This window comes from Coregonus lavaretus, assembly GCF_964263955.1.
Source record: "Coregonus lavaretus genome assembly, chromosome: 14".
NCBI lineage: Eukaryota > Metazoa > Chordata > Actinopteri > Salmoniformes > Salmonidae > Coregonus > Coregonus lavaretus.
Window position 1 is genome coordinate 38,325,627 of NC_140001.1, and position 16,370 is coordinate 38,341,996.

The 16,370-nt window shown below is 41.7% G+C and overlaps 1 protein-coding gene across 1 annotated transcript; it reads left to right on the plus strand.

Moving 5' to 3' along the window:
• Positions 1-527: 527 nt before the first annotated feature.
• LOC311141476 (very long chain fatty acid elongase 7-like) lies at positions 528-12,599 on the plus strand. The gene is made up of 8 exons (XM_084176817.1): positions 528-609; positions 8,138-8,226; positions 8,586-8,776; positions 9,034-9,114; positions 9,460-9,516; positions 10,091-10,196; positions 10,439-10,575; positions 10,729-12,599. Exons 1-8 carry the CDS (start codon positions 590-592, stop codon positions 10,990-10,992), a joined length of 945 nt encoding a protein of 314 aa, XP_084032943.1. The 5' UTR covers positions 528-589; the 3' UTR covers positions 10,993-12,599.
• The last annotated feature ends 3,771 nt before the right edge of the window (positions 12,600-16,370 follow it).

Genomic DNA, 16,370 nt, shown 5'->3' on the forward strand with positions numbered 1-16,370 from the left:
AATACCTATAACCTGTAGGATACCCTACTAGACTTAAACAGATCAAGTGCTTTGCACTGTCAGTCTTCTGTCTAATCATGTTGGCCAAATGTTTGTATTTGATTGATTTTACATTTGTTCCTCATGCTTGTATATAATTCCACTGTGCTTGAGACACAGACCTGGAGGTGTTTGTTGAAGTATGTAAGTATGACTGATCGCAAAAATATGATCATCATACTTTACCATCAAAATAATAATAATAATAATAATAATAATAATAATAATAATAATAATAATAATAATAATAATAATAATAGTTGTGATTGACATTCCGGTTTTAATGTAAGTCACTTCCTTTTTCTTGAACCTTCTTTGATAAATTTGGATTTAGCCAATCCGTTTCGACAGGTTTCCCGAAGAAAGCAAACATCAGGCTCATTCTCCGCTCTCTTTTCGTATCAATGCACGGCAGTTACACAGTAGGGAGGAGACTATGGGACTCCCTGCAAATTGTTAAATAGAGTTTTACACCCCTTTCGTCAAATGCTCACAGCTACTCCACAGACGAGGCACTGGAGGAGAAGTAACGTAGGACGGGGGTATTAGGATGCTCTCACAATATTGGAGGTTTGTGAATTAGGCTATGTTACGATATATCACATTATGTGATTGTTAGAGCATTCATACACTGAATAATAACTTTGCTTCAACAGTCTACGTTGTGAAGATGTCATATTACCTACGTTGTGAGGATGTCATATTACCTTATGCTATATAGGCTAAACACCTTAATTGACAGTCATGTCACAGTTTTTGTCCGGCATTTTCTGAGGTTGAAGGGATTTTTAGTTTGATGTCCGTGTTGTGGCATCCAGCTTCGCAACTATTGGGATGCCTGTTATTCTGTGTTGCTGCAGCGCTGAAAGATTCCTGTTTTCATTAGGTCTAGTGCCAATCCACTGGCTCAGGTCTTCATGGGCCGGTGATGAGTCTTGATTGACGAGTAACTACTTACTATGACAATTCCTTTCTATGAAGCCTAATTGATGGTGTCTTCTGGGCCCAGTTGCATAAAACATCTTAAGTGTTCCCTTAAGGAATCATTTCCCCTTACCTAAGGGAATTGTTTAACGGTGTTGCATAGAGCCCCTCAAACATTTCCTTAGGTAAGGGCATAATTTAAGGGTTTTACGGTAGTTTGAAGGCATGTACGGCAGAAAGACTCGCTGGTTACCACGGAGACGATCTGATTCACCGACTGAACGTCTTATCAAAGATATCGCAAAATATAACTTCTACGTTGAAGAAAGGTGAAACAAATTGATTCAGAAGACAATAAAACGTTTATTTAATTTTTTTCTCAACTTGTTTCTATTACTTTCTAGCACGTCAAGTTAATTTACAGAGTAGGTAGCTAGCTTTTGGATTGTGCACCTAACATTGTTTAACTAGCTAGCTAGCTGGTGGATGTTTTCCCTTTTGAAACCAGGGCAGAGAAAAGCGACATTCAACTCCACAAATGAAGCAGTTAAGGGACATCATGGGCACCCTTAACTTTTCACTTAATTTAAGGGGAGAATTCGCCTTAAAATGTTTTGTGCAACTGATTTAAAGTTAAGGCAACTTTTTAAGGGGGAAATAAATGTAAGACGTTTTGTGAAACCGGTCCCTGGGCCTTATTGGAATACTTAAAAAAATGCATGCATTCTCACTTGAGGTAATCACTCACTGATTTTACATGTCTGGAGAGGTGACAGTAAGGGTTCCCCTTTCACCAACCAGTCCTGTATTTAAATAGGCAAGTACCTCAACTCCACGATGATTTCATCCACTGATTTGAGCACAGACCAGTTAAAAAAAATTAAATGTATGACCCTTCGAGATGCTATGCAGTCGATACTTAACATTTATATTCTTAAACCCTTACCGTGTACCTGTGTTTGTCCTCTTTTGTTGCGTGCCTTTATTTGCTGAAATCCATACAAAAAAAAGGAAGAAAACATTCCATACTGTTCAATAAAATGTTAATCAAATACAACCACCGACTGTTTCCTTGTTGAGCTTCAATTGGCACATGTGCATTCAAGTTGAGTTGCCGTGTTATAGCCACAGCAATGAGGAAACAGTCGGTGGCTGTATTTGATGTCCATTTTATTAAACAGTGTGGAATACAGCAAACAAAGGCACACAACAACCAAGGACAAACATACACTAAACACAAATAAGCTGCCTCCAACGTTGTTTTAGAGAATTTGGCAGTACGTCCAATCAGCAGACCACGTGCAACCACGCCAGCCCAGGACCTACACATCCAGCTTCTTCACCTGCGGGATCGTCTGAGACCAGCCACCCGGACAGCTGATGAAACTGAGGAGTATTTCTGTCTGTAACAAAGCCCTTTTGTGGGTAAAAATGTATTGGGTGGGCCTGGCTCCCAAGTGGGTGGGCCTATGCCCTCCCAGGCCCATCCATGGCTGTACACCTGCCCAATAAAAGGCCACTAAAATGTGCAGTTTTGTCACACAACACAATGCCACAGATGTCTCAAGTTTTGATGGAGTGTGCAATTGGCATGCTGACTGCAGGGATGTCCACCAGAGCTGTTGCCAGATAATTGAATGTTAATTTCTCTACCATAAGCCACCTCCAACGTCATTTTAGAGAATTTGGCAGTACGCCCAACCAGCCTCACAACCGCAGACCACATGTATGGCGTTGTGTGTGCGAGCGGTTTGCTGACGTCAACGTTGTGAACTGAGTGGCAGTGGGGTTATGGTATGGGCAGGCATAAGCTATGGACAACGAACACAATTGCATTTTATCAATGGCAATTTGAATGCACAGAGATACCGTGACGAGATCCTGAGGCCAATTGTCGTGCCATTCATCTGCCGCCATCACCTCATGTTTCAGCATGATAATGCACGGCCACTGTCGCAAGGATCTGTACATAATTCATGGAAGCTGAAAATGTCCCCGTTTTTCCATGGCCTGCATACTCATTAGACATGTCACCCATTTAGCATGTTTGGGAAGCTCTGGATCGACATGTATGACAGCGTGTTCTATTTCCGGCCAATATCCAGCAACTTTGCACAGCCATTGAATAGGAGTGGGACAACATTCCACATGCCACAATCAACAGCTTGATCAACTCTATGCGAAGGAGATGTTGCAAATGGTGGTCAAACCAGATACTGACTGGTTTTCTGGATTTCCCCTCATTGTCTATACGATTTAAAGATGTTGGTCAAAAAGGAAATACAAGTATTATGAGTTTTTTGGGGGGGCGAAGGACACAGTCTACATGTGCCCTAGCTAGCTACTGGTGTCGCCCCCGCCTCCCATCTGCTGTGTATTGGAGTCCTAGCTAGCTAGCACAGTGTCCTTCGCTAACCCCTGCCGAACATCTGCCCTCACCATCGTTAACAGAACTGTGGGAAAGCAGTGCCCAACAGGCGGGGGTTAAATGACACAGTCTACCGTGTCCTAGCTAGCTGCAGGAAAGCAGTGTCCGACAGGCGGGGGTTAAATGACACAGTCTACCGTGTCCTAGCTAGCTGCAGGAAAGCAGTGCCCGACAGGCGGGGGTTAAATGACACAGTCTACCGTGTCCTAGCTAGCTGCAGGAAAGCCCGACAGGTGGGGGAATTGTTACACCCTTCTCAGCCCATCCGGCTATACACTCGTGTCCCCCGACGACCGGCTAGTACATAAAGCATCCTCCATTCAGTCTGCAAAGAGGTCTGTTTCCTCCTTAACTCGATTTAATGGCCCGCCGGCCTAAAAAAACAGGGAACATATGCATACTGTCATAATAAAACACAAATTTCTAGTACCATTTTCATGAGGAAACTGATACCTTTGCAGCCTGAATGGAGGATTCTTTATGTACAAGCAGGTCGCCGGGGGACATGAGTGTTAAGCTGGCTGGGCACATTAAAGTCAGATGCAGATGACAAACGACGTAAAAGGAATAATAGTGCCATCTGGCGGACGGTTGGACTAGCTTCATCAGCGTCCCTTACAAAAAAGATTGCAGTTTCGAAACCAGTAAAAGTGCAGTAACTGCAGTCGACTGTGGTATTTTGGACGCAGTCATTGGAGAATAACGGCAGTGTACTGCAGTTACACTGCACAATTACTGCAGTAAAAAAAAAACTTTGGGACGCAGTATTTGCAGCATACTGCAGTTGTACTGCAATCTTTTTTCGTAAGGGATGGGAGCTGTCAGACAGGAAATGTGTAAGTTGCATAAACTGAAACAAACATGTGAAAGCTTGTGTGTGTGTCTTTAAATAGTGTCACCATGTCAACCAAGGGTTTGAATGACTCAGACCTCCAGTGCTATCCCATTGTGTGGCACCACACCTTATCCGTCAAAGAGGAAACCTGCATGACCTGTAAAGTGTTGTGTAGCTCCACATGGTAGTGCAATATGCCCAAGGAATCACCTACTATTTTATTATGTTGATCTTAATGCCATTAGTTAATGATTACACTTGTGTGTTCTTCGTTCTGATTTATTTATAGAATTTGCGGTAGTAACATTATTTGCCCTTGGCTCAACTCAAGTGATTTAAGTTTTATACAGGGAAACCCAGTGCTTGAACATGTAAAGCCAGTTCAGGGCATATCCCGTAGGCTTACTTGTACTCTGATCTAAGTTATATAGGGAAATCTAGTGTTGAATGTCCCATGCATCATCCCCTTGTCTGGGTGTAGTGATGGCCCTGGGTAGGGTTTAGGTTTGTGCCCTTAACAGGAGCTGCTCCACTAAGACGATGGCATTTTCTCTTTTGGGCAAAAGTCCATCCTCTCCTCCGTGACCCGGTAACCGATAAGTGATCGAGGAGCGAGTCAATTCGTTAGTAGGCAAACGGAAGCCTGTCTTCCCCACCTCGATAGCCTCCTTTCGGCGAGGAAGCACAAGTGTATCCTACCGGAGTCCTTCACGGAAGAGTTTAGAAATCTGCCACACCCCCTTTGAATCAGCTATTATTTTCTCGAAGGAGAAAAGCATGCAAACATTTTAAAAACGATATGCTACTTATCCATTTATCAATGTAATTTGTTTTGATCACTATATACATTTTTGGTGGGATTCCACCCTGTAAATGTAATTTGCCTGATGACACGCGATTGGAGGAGAGTCTCATTTCATACAAGCACATTTTCGTCCACTTTCACGCGCTTCGCTGCCTCTCCTCTATTACCTTTGACCTTTTTCGAAAGGAGGCCAGAAACGAGAGAGGATGCAGGAGTTGAGCAGTTGAGGAAAGGCCACTGTTTCCCTCTTAAACACTCTTCCCTTAGAGACCCAGTGCAGTCAAATGTGATTTCCCTGTGTTTGATATACATTTCCACACTGAGGTTGAATAATACTTTTAGTGGAAGCTGTTTTAAAAGGACTGCCTGAAATGTCATCCTGTTTGAGTGGGATGGCGTTTTGGCCTGCCTGATGACATCACCATGCGGTAAATTAGTTAATAGACCAATAAGAAATAGTTCCAAACCTCTACCAATAACTGCTAGTTTTCAGTTTTCCCTCTCCACTCAAGCAAAATTCTTGCTTGAGAAATTTATTTTTGCTAAGGAGCTATTTTGGTTTCTTTTTGACCATTTTAATTTAAAAACAATCCCAGGGAGGTACTTCATTTTTACCCAGAAATGATCTGATATTGAGATAGAAACCGTTGCATTTGATAAAAAAATAAAATAAAGTCAGACAGCTTTTTGGGCGACCTAACCACATTCACATAGTATGTGAGTTATAGATACTGTATGTCACTCATTGCAAGCAAGTCTAAGAAGTGGTAGATCTGTTCTATGTGCACTATTTCTATGGTTCCCGTAAAGTTTCCTTTTTGCGTCTTTTTACTTTTGGTTTTGTAAACCAGCTTCAAACAGCTGAAAATACCATATTTTTGGTTATGGAAAATATATTTCACAGCAGTTTAGATGGTACAATGATTATCTACACTATACTTGCTTGTTTTGTCACATAAATTGAAATTAGGATAACTATTAGAATTTTAGCAATCAGGAAATGGCGGAGAGATTTCTGTATAGTGCACCTTTTTAAAGCTTACTTATCTTGGGGAAGTTTCACACGGCAGGCTTTGCCAGATAACACTGTGTATCCCGTGGTCTGGAACTTTCTACACGGTCTTGTTGTGACGTGACTTTCATTTAATATGATGACTGATATTTATTGAATCAACTAAATGTTACTCAATTTAAATTAATCATATAACAATTAACTCATTAGGCTTTGGGGCACCACAGAACAAGTTGTTTATAGAGTTACCATCTCCCGAATTAAACTCTGAAAGGTCTTTACCTATCACTATGTATAAAACAGTCAACGTATCAATCATTACCTCTTATCAGTCGTCATTCATTGGATCCGCAAGAAACCCAGCTTTACTTATGATTCAGCACTACACAAATTGGCTTAATCATTTATTTACTAGCTAACTAAATAATAACACAGAATACATACATACTTAATACATGAGAAAAAGTCCCTAGTGTACTAACAACAGCATGACAGCTTGGTTATCAAAAGAGTTGTGTGGATCTTTAGAATCAGTAGGTTTCTTGGTATCTCCAGTGATGGGAAAAGAGACCAAGGTTTCAGCTAGTCTTCCTCCCCCACCCTTCTAGGAATTTAAAGTGACCGGTTCACATGGCTCTAAATGTTGTCATGTTTTACCATAACTTAGGCCTACATCATGTTAGGCTGAATCTTAAAGAGCATTGTATCTCATGGGTTAAATAAAATGACCCCCCCCCCCCACCCCCCCTTCCCCGCTTATGATATATGGCATGATGGCTTAGCTATCCGCTGGTTTAGTTTGCAGTAGACTGTTTGAAAGTAAATTTGACATGGACATGGTGTATATGTCAGTCAGCAATCCACTTGTGTTGGGTCCCCTGTAGCTCAGTTGGTAGAGCATGGCGCTTGCAATGCCAGGGTTGTGGGTTTGTTTCTCCCCGGGGGCCAGTATGAAAAATGTATGCACTCACTAACTGTAAGTCGCTCTGGATAAGAGCGTCTGCTAAATGACTAAAATGTAAATGTATTGGCCTAATTGTTCTAGAATGGAGCTTTGTTCTCTGGCTTGACATTCTGTGTCTCCAGGCTGTGGTTTTATTGAATAGAGAGATGTCAGGATAGTAACCCTAGCCTCATGTAGCTGTTCTCTGTAAATGCCATTTATCCTTACCCATTAACAGGGAGGGAGCTATCCTTGGTCGACCGATCCAGTGTTGCTCCTTATTCTGTCTGTGTGTATCCTAATCTTTCCCTCCCGCCTAGCAACAGGCGTGTCGGCTTGGGAACGGTAGACTGATATTTAGAAAGCAGGCCATCTTAAATGAGAAGACGTTGAGTAGGACTACATGGGCTATTAGTTGTATAACAGAATGATTATAATATTGTCTTCATTATAATGACTGTGTCCCTGTCTGCACGTGTGCCACACACTCCAGTGAATGAGTGCTGTGCTGTTCCCTGCATGCTGACTGTTTGTATTTCCAAATGGCAACCTATTCACTATTTAGTGCACTACCAGAGCCCTATGGGTGAGGAAGCCTGACTGATGGCCATTGTTCTGTGAAGACTCCTTCCCTTGTCTTCCAATGAGATACTGACCGAGAGGAGAGAGAAATGCTGATCGGACTAATTTCACTTCAACAATGCAGCCTTTCATTCAGGGCTGGTATATTTTACATGACCCATCCACTTTGGTCACAGAGTATTTGAATATGGTACATGTGTATTTATTAGAGGGAAATGGGTTGATCTAGGACTAGATAATGTCCATTTTATGACCATTTAAGTCAAGAGAGTAAGATTGACATTTAAGGGATGTTATTTCATGTTGATCATCCCGTCCAAGAAAACTACTGTAGGACTGCCTAAACGTATACATCTGACCTCTGGGTTAGTGCTATACGGACTCATTGGGACGTCCCTACCCTTAACCTCTACCCTAACCATAACCCTTACCTAACCCTTTTACATTGCTACTTCAATAGGGTGATGTCACAGTTGGATGTCCAAAGGATCCCAGATAGCAAGGACCACTGTCTTACCTCTGTCACAGCACTGATCTCTAACCTCTGACCTGTGTGTTTCCTCCTCCAGGACGGCTACAGGAGCTCAGGGTGACATGGAGTTCAGGGATCTAACGGCCAGGGCCGGACTCTGGTATGAAAACTTCATGAAGAATGCAGGTGAGGAACCATCACTAACTGCTGTACAACAGCGATGCATAGATGTTTAGTTTTGGTATTAAAAAGGTAAATGTGCAATTCCAGAGGAAGCCAGAGGATAACGCATAAAATCATTATGCAACATTCTCTTCCATCGTGTTACTTGGTGGAAACGGACAGATATTGACTGTTCATCTAGCCATGGTTTGTCTTCTGGGCTTGATGAAATGGTGCTGATAATTAAAAGCCATGGGAATCGACTCTAAATCTACCCTCTTAAACTTGTTCATATTGTTGGTGTATCTCCGTTGAATGGTTGGCTAGATGGCATGATGTATTGAGTTCTGTTGAATCACACTCATCCCTTCTCTGCTGTCCAGACCCCAGGACAGAGGACTGGTTTCTCATGTCATCGCCGCTCCCCCAGACCATAATAATTGTGGCGTACATCTACTTTGTGACACGGCTGGGGCCCAGACTCATGGAGAACCGCAAGGCCTTCCACCTCAAAGAAGTTCTCATTATCTACAACTTCAGCGTGGTCGCCTTGTCCCTCTACATGTGCTATGAGGTGGGTCTCTTTCTCAATGGACTTCTGACAGGCTCTAGTATTTGTTAACGCCTCGTCAAGCAGTATGGTCTGTGAGGCAAGCAGCAAAAAACGAAACAATTGTGATTTGTAATACTCTACACTACACTCTTTAGTTTCAATGTGAAGACAATGCATTTCAGTTGGTGTCTAGTCTTTGTTTAAAGGAGAGTAAGTGCAACAACAGCTGTGTTGTGATTTGGAGTATGTCGATTTTAATTAATTGTCTCTTCCTGTAGTATGTGATGTCGGGTTGGGGGACGGGCTACACGTTCCACTGTGACCTAGTGGACTACTCGGAATCGCCGCAGGCAGTGAGGGTAAGAGCTGTGGGATGTGACTCTACCTGCTACAGTACAATCAGAGATCTTGAAACTACTAGTACTGGCAGTTCCTTTCTTCCTATTAACACCCATTCACCTGTGGATTCCTCCACTGTCTCTAGAATGCTAACAAACTGTTGGAACAAAGAATCATTGAGAGCAGGCCATTCCATAGCTGTGATTCACACCACGTTTCCTGTGTTGCAGAATGTCATTAGTTGTGTGGCGAGGCCTGTTAGGTCACCACCATTTTGAATTGGATGGTTTTGCTTATCTGTAAGAAATGTAATTATTCCTGTCTTGCCACTAATAACCTCGCTCTCTTGCTCTCTCCCCCTTTAGATGGCTGGGACGTGTTGGCTGTACTACTTCTCAAAGTTCATAGAGATGTTGGACACAGTAAGTTGATTCCCTTTAGTACAGCTTTCTGACTGTCTGTGTCTCCCTTGTTCAGTTGTCTGTTTTTTTCTTTGTCTTGTTCTGTTAAAGGCCCAGTGTAGCTGTTTTTATATCAATATGAAATCATCTCTGGGTAATAATCAAGTACCTTACTGTAATAGATTTCTATTAAATTGAGCAAAAATAGCTTTTTAGCAAAAATATTTCTCAAGCAAGAATTTTACTAGGACTGTCTGGAAGTGGTCTGATTGGGGAGATGAAAACTGAAAAATAGATGTTATTGGCAAAGCGGTTTGGAACACTCTTTATTGGTCTATTCACCAATTTACCGCATGGTGATGTCACCATGGAAAGCAGACACTCCCGCCCATGCAAACATACTGATTAGAAGGTCCTATGTAGATTGTATTTTCAACCAGCAACTTTTAGGAAATGACACTGATCACATTTTTTCACACTTTTACCGTGTTAGTTTCATCAGCTGTTGTACAATATGATATAAACCACAGGAAAAAACTGAATTTTGACCGCACTGTGCCTTCAAGTTAAATGGCTGAATTCTCCCTTCTTTCAGATCTTCTTTGTTCTGAGGAAGAAGAACAGTCAGATTACGTTCCTCCATGTCTACCATCACTCTATCATGCCCTTTACCTGGTGGTTTGGGGTCCGGTTCGCTGCAGGTACAGTATACAAGTGCTTGAGTTGGTACCGTGACTGTCTTAGCACATTGGTGTCATACAACTCCTAATGGGGCATCATACCAGCAGATTTATGTAATGATGGTCTGGACCAGAAAAATGTCAGTATTCAGCATGTTGTCTTCCTTAGTAGCTGTTGTCGAAGTGGAACACAGAAACATGCCCATTTTAGGGATAGTATTGCCCTATAGAACAAACTGCTAATTGCTCATCTCGTCATGTAGGTGGCCAGGGGACGTTCCATGCCCTGTTGAACTGTGTGGTCCATGTCATCATGTACTCCTACTACGGCCTGTCTGCCCTGGGCCCCGCCTACCAGAAGTACCTCTGGTGGAAGAAGTACCTCACCACTATTCAGCTGGTACATACTGCACTGAACTAGACTAGTGTGGGAGTTGAAGTTGAATTTGAATCAATAGTCATACGTTTTTATGAACAAGGATCTGATTCTTGGGATGGTCCAATAATTATGTTCAAAACAAGTAATATTTGACCAACCTTTGTCTGTCCTCAGATCCAGTTTGTGATCGTTACCACCCACATCTGGCAGTACTTCTTCATGAAGGACTGTCCCTACCAGTTCCCAGTCTTCATCTATATCATTGGCCTCTACGGCCTGGTCTTCCTCCTCCTCTTCCTCAACTTCTGGTACCATGCCTACACCAAGGGCAAGAGGCTGCCCAAGGTCTTTCAGGCCAAAACCTGGGCCCACCCCTACAACAAAACCAACGGTGAAATAACCAACGGGAATGGTTTCCACTATGACAAGGATAAGTGACAGGTGGTCAATCAGGCTCAGGATCAAGGGTCAATCACATTTGAATATGAGCCTATTCAGGAACTGAAATTAGACATGGAATTTAGAGTACTGGGGTGTATTCTCTAGGAACCATACCGAACCAAACGGAACTGGTAGGGACCTACCTGAATTTGTCCAATAGAAACTGCCATTTTCCATTTGGAGTACACGGTTTTCATTGCAAAATGTTTTTGACTAATGATTACATCCCAGGTTAGGTATGAAGGAGTTTTGTTTTCCAATATAAAAGTCAGTGCACTATTGAATTCAAAGAGAATTGACCCCAACCCTCTGATCTTTTCCTTTCTCTCTGCTACAGCAATCTCTCAAAGTTATGACCCAAAGCTCTACTGTACTTTTTGTATTACGATATTTTACATTTTTATACCTGTGCTTTTCTTTCCTGTTCAGGGTGAAAGCACAAGTTTTTAGTTTAAAAAATAAAATAAACAGATTGTTGATATTAGACGTGTGTTAGGTTAGCCAATGGTGGGGCAGTTCAGTAGCTTTGTCCCACCAGCCCAAATGATCTCTGCTGTTTACAGTTGGTGCTGAACCTCTAGCTTTGGCTGTAGAATTCAGCTTTATGTGACCTTGCTTTCAGCTGGTTTCTATATTTCAATACCTGTACTTTTTATAATTTTAATACATTGTCTGCATTTAATTGTAAACATTTTATATATTCTGCTACTAAAAGTCTTGCAGGATTTTGTCTGTCCGAGTACGTGAGCCATCTCCCATAGTTAGGGCCTGAAGTATTTCCTGGGTCTGGTCACATGGCTGGGAAAAACTCAGGGCCCTACCCATAGTACACCTGTAATGGTGGAAGGATACAGGATAACCATTTTGCCAGTAAGAACTGATGTTTACATGTATACTGAGTGGAGTGTATTGGTGTTGACCCCCCTCTTTCGTAAATGCCGCATCCATTTCTCTCTGGTTTGAGTCACAGCCTCTACTGGTGCTGAGAAACTTTGGAAGCCAACCTGCTCCTACTGTTAAAGAGCTGTAGGCCTACTTTAATCTCTTAAATCTGTCTGTATTATGTCCAACAGAAGTGACGGTGTGACATTGAAGCCAGAGAGGAAAGGGAGCAGTGTGGCACTGTTCTTGGAGGAACCAGAGCAGAGTGCACATTTCACTTTAGCTCTGTCACAAGCATGGCATGAGCCATTTTAAAAACGATAGCCATCGTTTACCACTGCATGCATATTAATTTTATATCCACTCTTACTAATTGAGTTCAGTCCTTATGCCATGCTCATGACAGTTTGGTGTTCGCCTCAGAGCACTGCTCCACTGGTGATTTGGACAACATTAGCCTAGTGTAGGATGGGCCTCCACAGGTGTACTAAAACCCCAGTGCCTTCGGTGCAGGCTGAGTCCAATAAGCAACAGCGATCTAGCATGTATTTGCTGATGTTAGCGCTAGTGTGAGCGTGTTATCACATGGGATACTGTCCAGTGCCTTTGTCTAAGCCCCTCCATGGTGTAAGTGTCCTCCAGACATGCCACTAATTCTGTATAAAAACAATAATGTGTAAAGTAAATTATTTTTGTATTTATATAAAAATAAATGCTGTTTTAAACAACCTGTGTTCTATTCTTGGGGCTTAGTTTGTAGCAGTCCAAATATTTGCTTCAGCATATTTTACTGTTTTCAGTCATTCACCCCAAACCCACACCGGATTAGTTGTACAACTTTTTGAAATGGGTGAATCTTGGATAGATGATTCTGGAGTCCACTTTGACCTTTTTAGACACTGGAATGACGAGAAGTACAAAGCAGCACAGTTGCCCTCTGAGGCACATGAACACTCCGGAGTACATTTGAAGACATTTTTGCCACTGGGAGGTGCTAGTGTAGTGTTTTACACTGTGGTCTGTAACTACACTGATTATTTCATAGTTTTTGTTCACGTTTTATTCAGAATTGTCTTACAAACATTGTTACGAAACCCGTAGCTTTAAAAGTCTAGGGTGGATGGTTAAGAGCCGTAACATAACTCATGCGAATTAGAATAGTGAAAAGGAACAGTGAGAACAAAATACATTGACAACCAATCCTACCGTCAAACACAAAACTTTTATTTTAAACACACGGTAAACGGTTTGGGGAAAAGGGGCTGAGCTGGACCCAAGGAATTAAATAATACATTCAAAACCCCTTAAACTGATCATGCCTGCCTCAAGAACCGCTAGCTTGCTACTACCTATACAAAAATACAGTGGGTGGTCCGCTCAGGTCTAACTAGTGTTTTTAGACAAAGTTTTCCTAGGGGTAGTGTATGCCCAAGGGCAAAAAAAATAGAAAAAAGAGTCTCCTTGAGAAACACAACTGACTGGCTTTTTAAACCAGGGGATGTGTGATGTGATTGGGTAATGAACACCAGAAACAGGTGGTGCAATCAGGAGGAGTGTCCACTGATTGGTCCACCTCAGCAATCAGCAGATTAACTGATGACTGACAGGTGGGACACACCAACGACCACCAATCAGGAACACAAGGGACACCTGTGAATAGGGCAGAAGGAGAGGAAAAACACAAATACACATACAGGATACCAGTATCCGTAACACACTCCAACCTTTTCATAACTGAAATTGTTTATGTGGACATTGATTAGAGCCTGAGCTTTAATGCAAAGAAATGACACTATGGGCCCGATTCAGACTTACTAAATCTACACCTTTAAATGAAGGTGTGGTGGAGGTGTCTACAGATATGTCATATTCTGACCTTGATTTAGCCTAATTCCCTAATTCCACCACCTTTGTGTGCGAGGAAACCATGAATAAGTTCTAGAGAACCTATCGGTTCCAGGTGGGAAAAACATCGACTTTATTTTTTCGATAGAAATAACACCATTCTCCATGCACTGTAATTTACAACTTGATAAGATCTATTGATAAGAGCTAGGTAAATGGGTAATCCATTTGGAGAAGGGGATTGTAATTACACATAGCAATTGTTTTATATGATTTTTCCTTATGATCTCTGGAGACTAATGTGAAACCAGCCATAAGGAAGCAAACTGAAAATCATAACATCACATGTATTGCGGCCCCTTTTCCACAGTGAAATTGGCTATGAATAGCTGTGCCTTTATTCAGAATTCTAATTGTGTGCCCTCATAATTTGCGTGGATGAAATTTAGAGACCCAAACTGGCTTCTGTAGGGCTGAACCTGCGGAGTTGATGTCTGGGCTTTAGAATGTTTTGATTATATGCCAGGGCTTTTCTCATTTTATTTTACAATTTGTATCATGTTAAATATTAGCCACTATCGGGAGCAACAGTCAGTAATACCCGAATACTGTACATTTATTTTTGCATCATTCAATTCCGTTCACCTTTCCTCTGTCACGTCCTTGTAAATGGTTCCTGAGGGTCGCTAGCATTAGAGGATCATATTAGGCTAACGTTTTGCAATAACTTAGGACAATTTGAATCATTATGAAACTCAGACCACACATAGCATGTTAAACCTGGAGCCTGGTGCACAGTCCACGACGACTGGATCATTGTCATACAGTTCCATGATTTGTGAGAATTTCGTTTGATATATAGGATTATTGTTCAACCGCTATTGTACACTTTTTTTTACACCTTCCAATATTTCATGGATTTAACTTGAATATGACAACTTTCAGGATTAATCAAACCACTGTATTTTTTATCAATATATTTTGTGCGTAAAGGCTCTCTAAACCGTTTTTTAAAATAATTCATTCATACTTTCCTAACCCTAAAATGTGCCTAAATAATCTACAAGATCAGAGTATTTTTTAAATCGTGCTGAAATGGAGACGAATATGCATAGATGGCAGTCTTTCATTGATCCCTATATTCTGAACCTGTTCTCTTGATGCACTCTATTGAGTCTGTCGACAAAATTCTAATTAAAGATGCATCGTATTTACACGACTAAATAAGGCAAGTCTGAATACCAAATACTGAGAAGTGCATAGGAAAGGCATGCATTCCTAAATCGGGATCGGCCCCTTTTAAAATAATTTGAGGAGCTCTTCTCAAGTGCTGCTGCTCATGGAATTGGTTGCCAAACATATCTCTCCGACTGTAGGCAGTAAGGAATCATAACATTAATTCATTACATTTCTATCTGCAAAATTCAGCTTGCTATGGATTTGAAGAGTGTGTGACGTTTATCACTCATATAGTAGGCCTACATAGGGCCTACTCTAACAAAATCATTCCGAATATCCGGTGCCATTTTATGTACCTCTTTTGGGTAAAGTAATAGAGGGGGAAAATGTTACATACAGTTGAAGTCGGATGTTTACATACACTTTTTTCAACCACTCCACAAATTTCTTGTTAACAAACTATAGTTTTGGCAAGTCGGTTAGGACATCTACTTTGTGCATGACACAAGTCATTTTTCCAACAATTGTTTACAGACAGATTATTTCACTTATAATTCACTGTATCACAATTCCAGTGGGTCAGAAGTTTACATACACTAAATTGACTGTGCCTTTAAACAGCTTGGAAAATTCCAGAAAATGATGTCATGGCTTTAGAAGCTTCTGATAGGCTAATTGACATCATTTGAGTCAATTGGAGGTGTACTTGTGGATGTATTTCAAGGCCTACCTTCAAACTCAGTGCCTCTTTGCTTGACATCATGGGAAAATAAGAAGAAATCAGCCAAAAAAATTGTAGACCTCCACAAGTCTGGTTCATCCTTGGGAGCAATTTCCAAACGCCTGAAGGTACCACGTTCATCTGTACAAACAATAGTAAGCAAGTATAAACACCATGGGACCACGCAGCCGTCATACCGCTCAGGAAGGAGACGCGTTCTGTCTCCTAGAGATGAACGTACTTTGGTGCGAAAAGTGCAAATCAATCCCAGAACAACAGTAAAGGACCTTGTGAAGATGCTGGAGGAAACAGGTACAAAAGTATCTATATCCACAGTAAAACGAGTCCTATATCGACATAACCTGAAAGGCCGCTCAGCAAGGAAGAAGCCAGTGCTCCAAAACCGGCATAAAAAAGCCAGACCACGGTTTGCAACTGTACATGGGGACAAAGATTGTACTTTTTGGAGAAATGTCCTCTGGTCTAATGAAACACAAATATAACTGTTTGGCCATAATGACCATCGTTATGTTTGGAGGAAAAAGGGGAAGGCTTGCAAGCCGAAGAACACCATCCCAACCGTGAAGCACGGGGGTGGCAGCATCATGCTGTGGGGGTGCTTTGCTGCAGGAGGGACTGGTGCACTTCACAAAATAGATAGCATCATGACGAAGGAAAATTGTGGATATATTGAAGCAACATCTCAAGACATCAGTCAGGAAGTTAAAGCTTGGTCGCAAATGGGTCT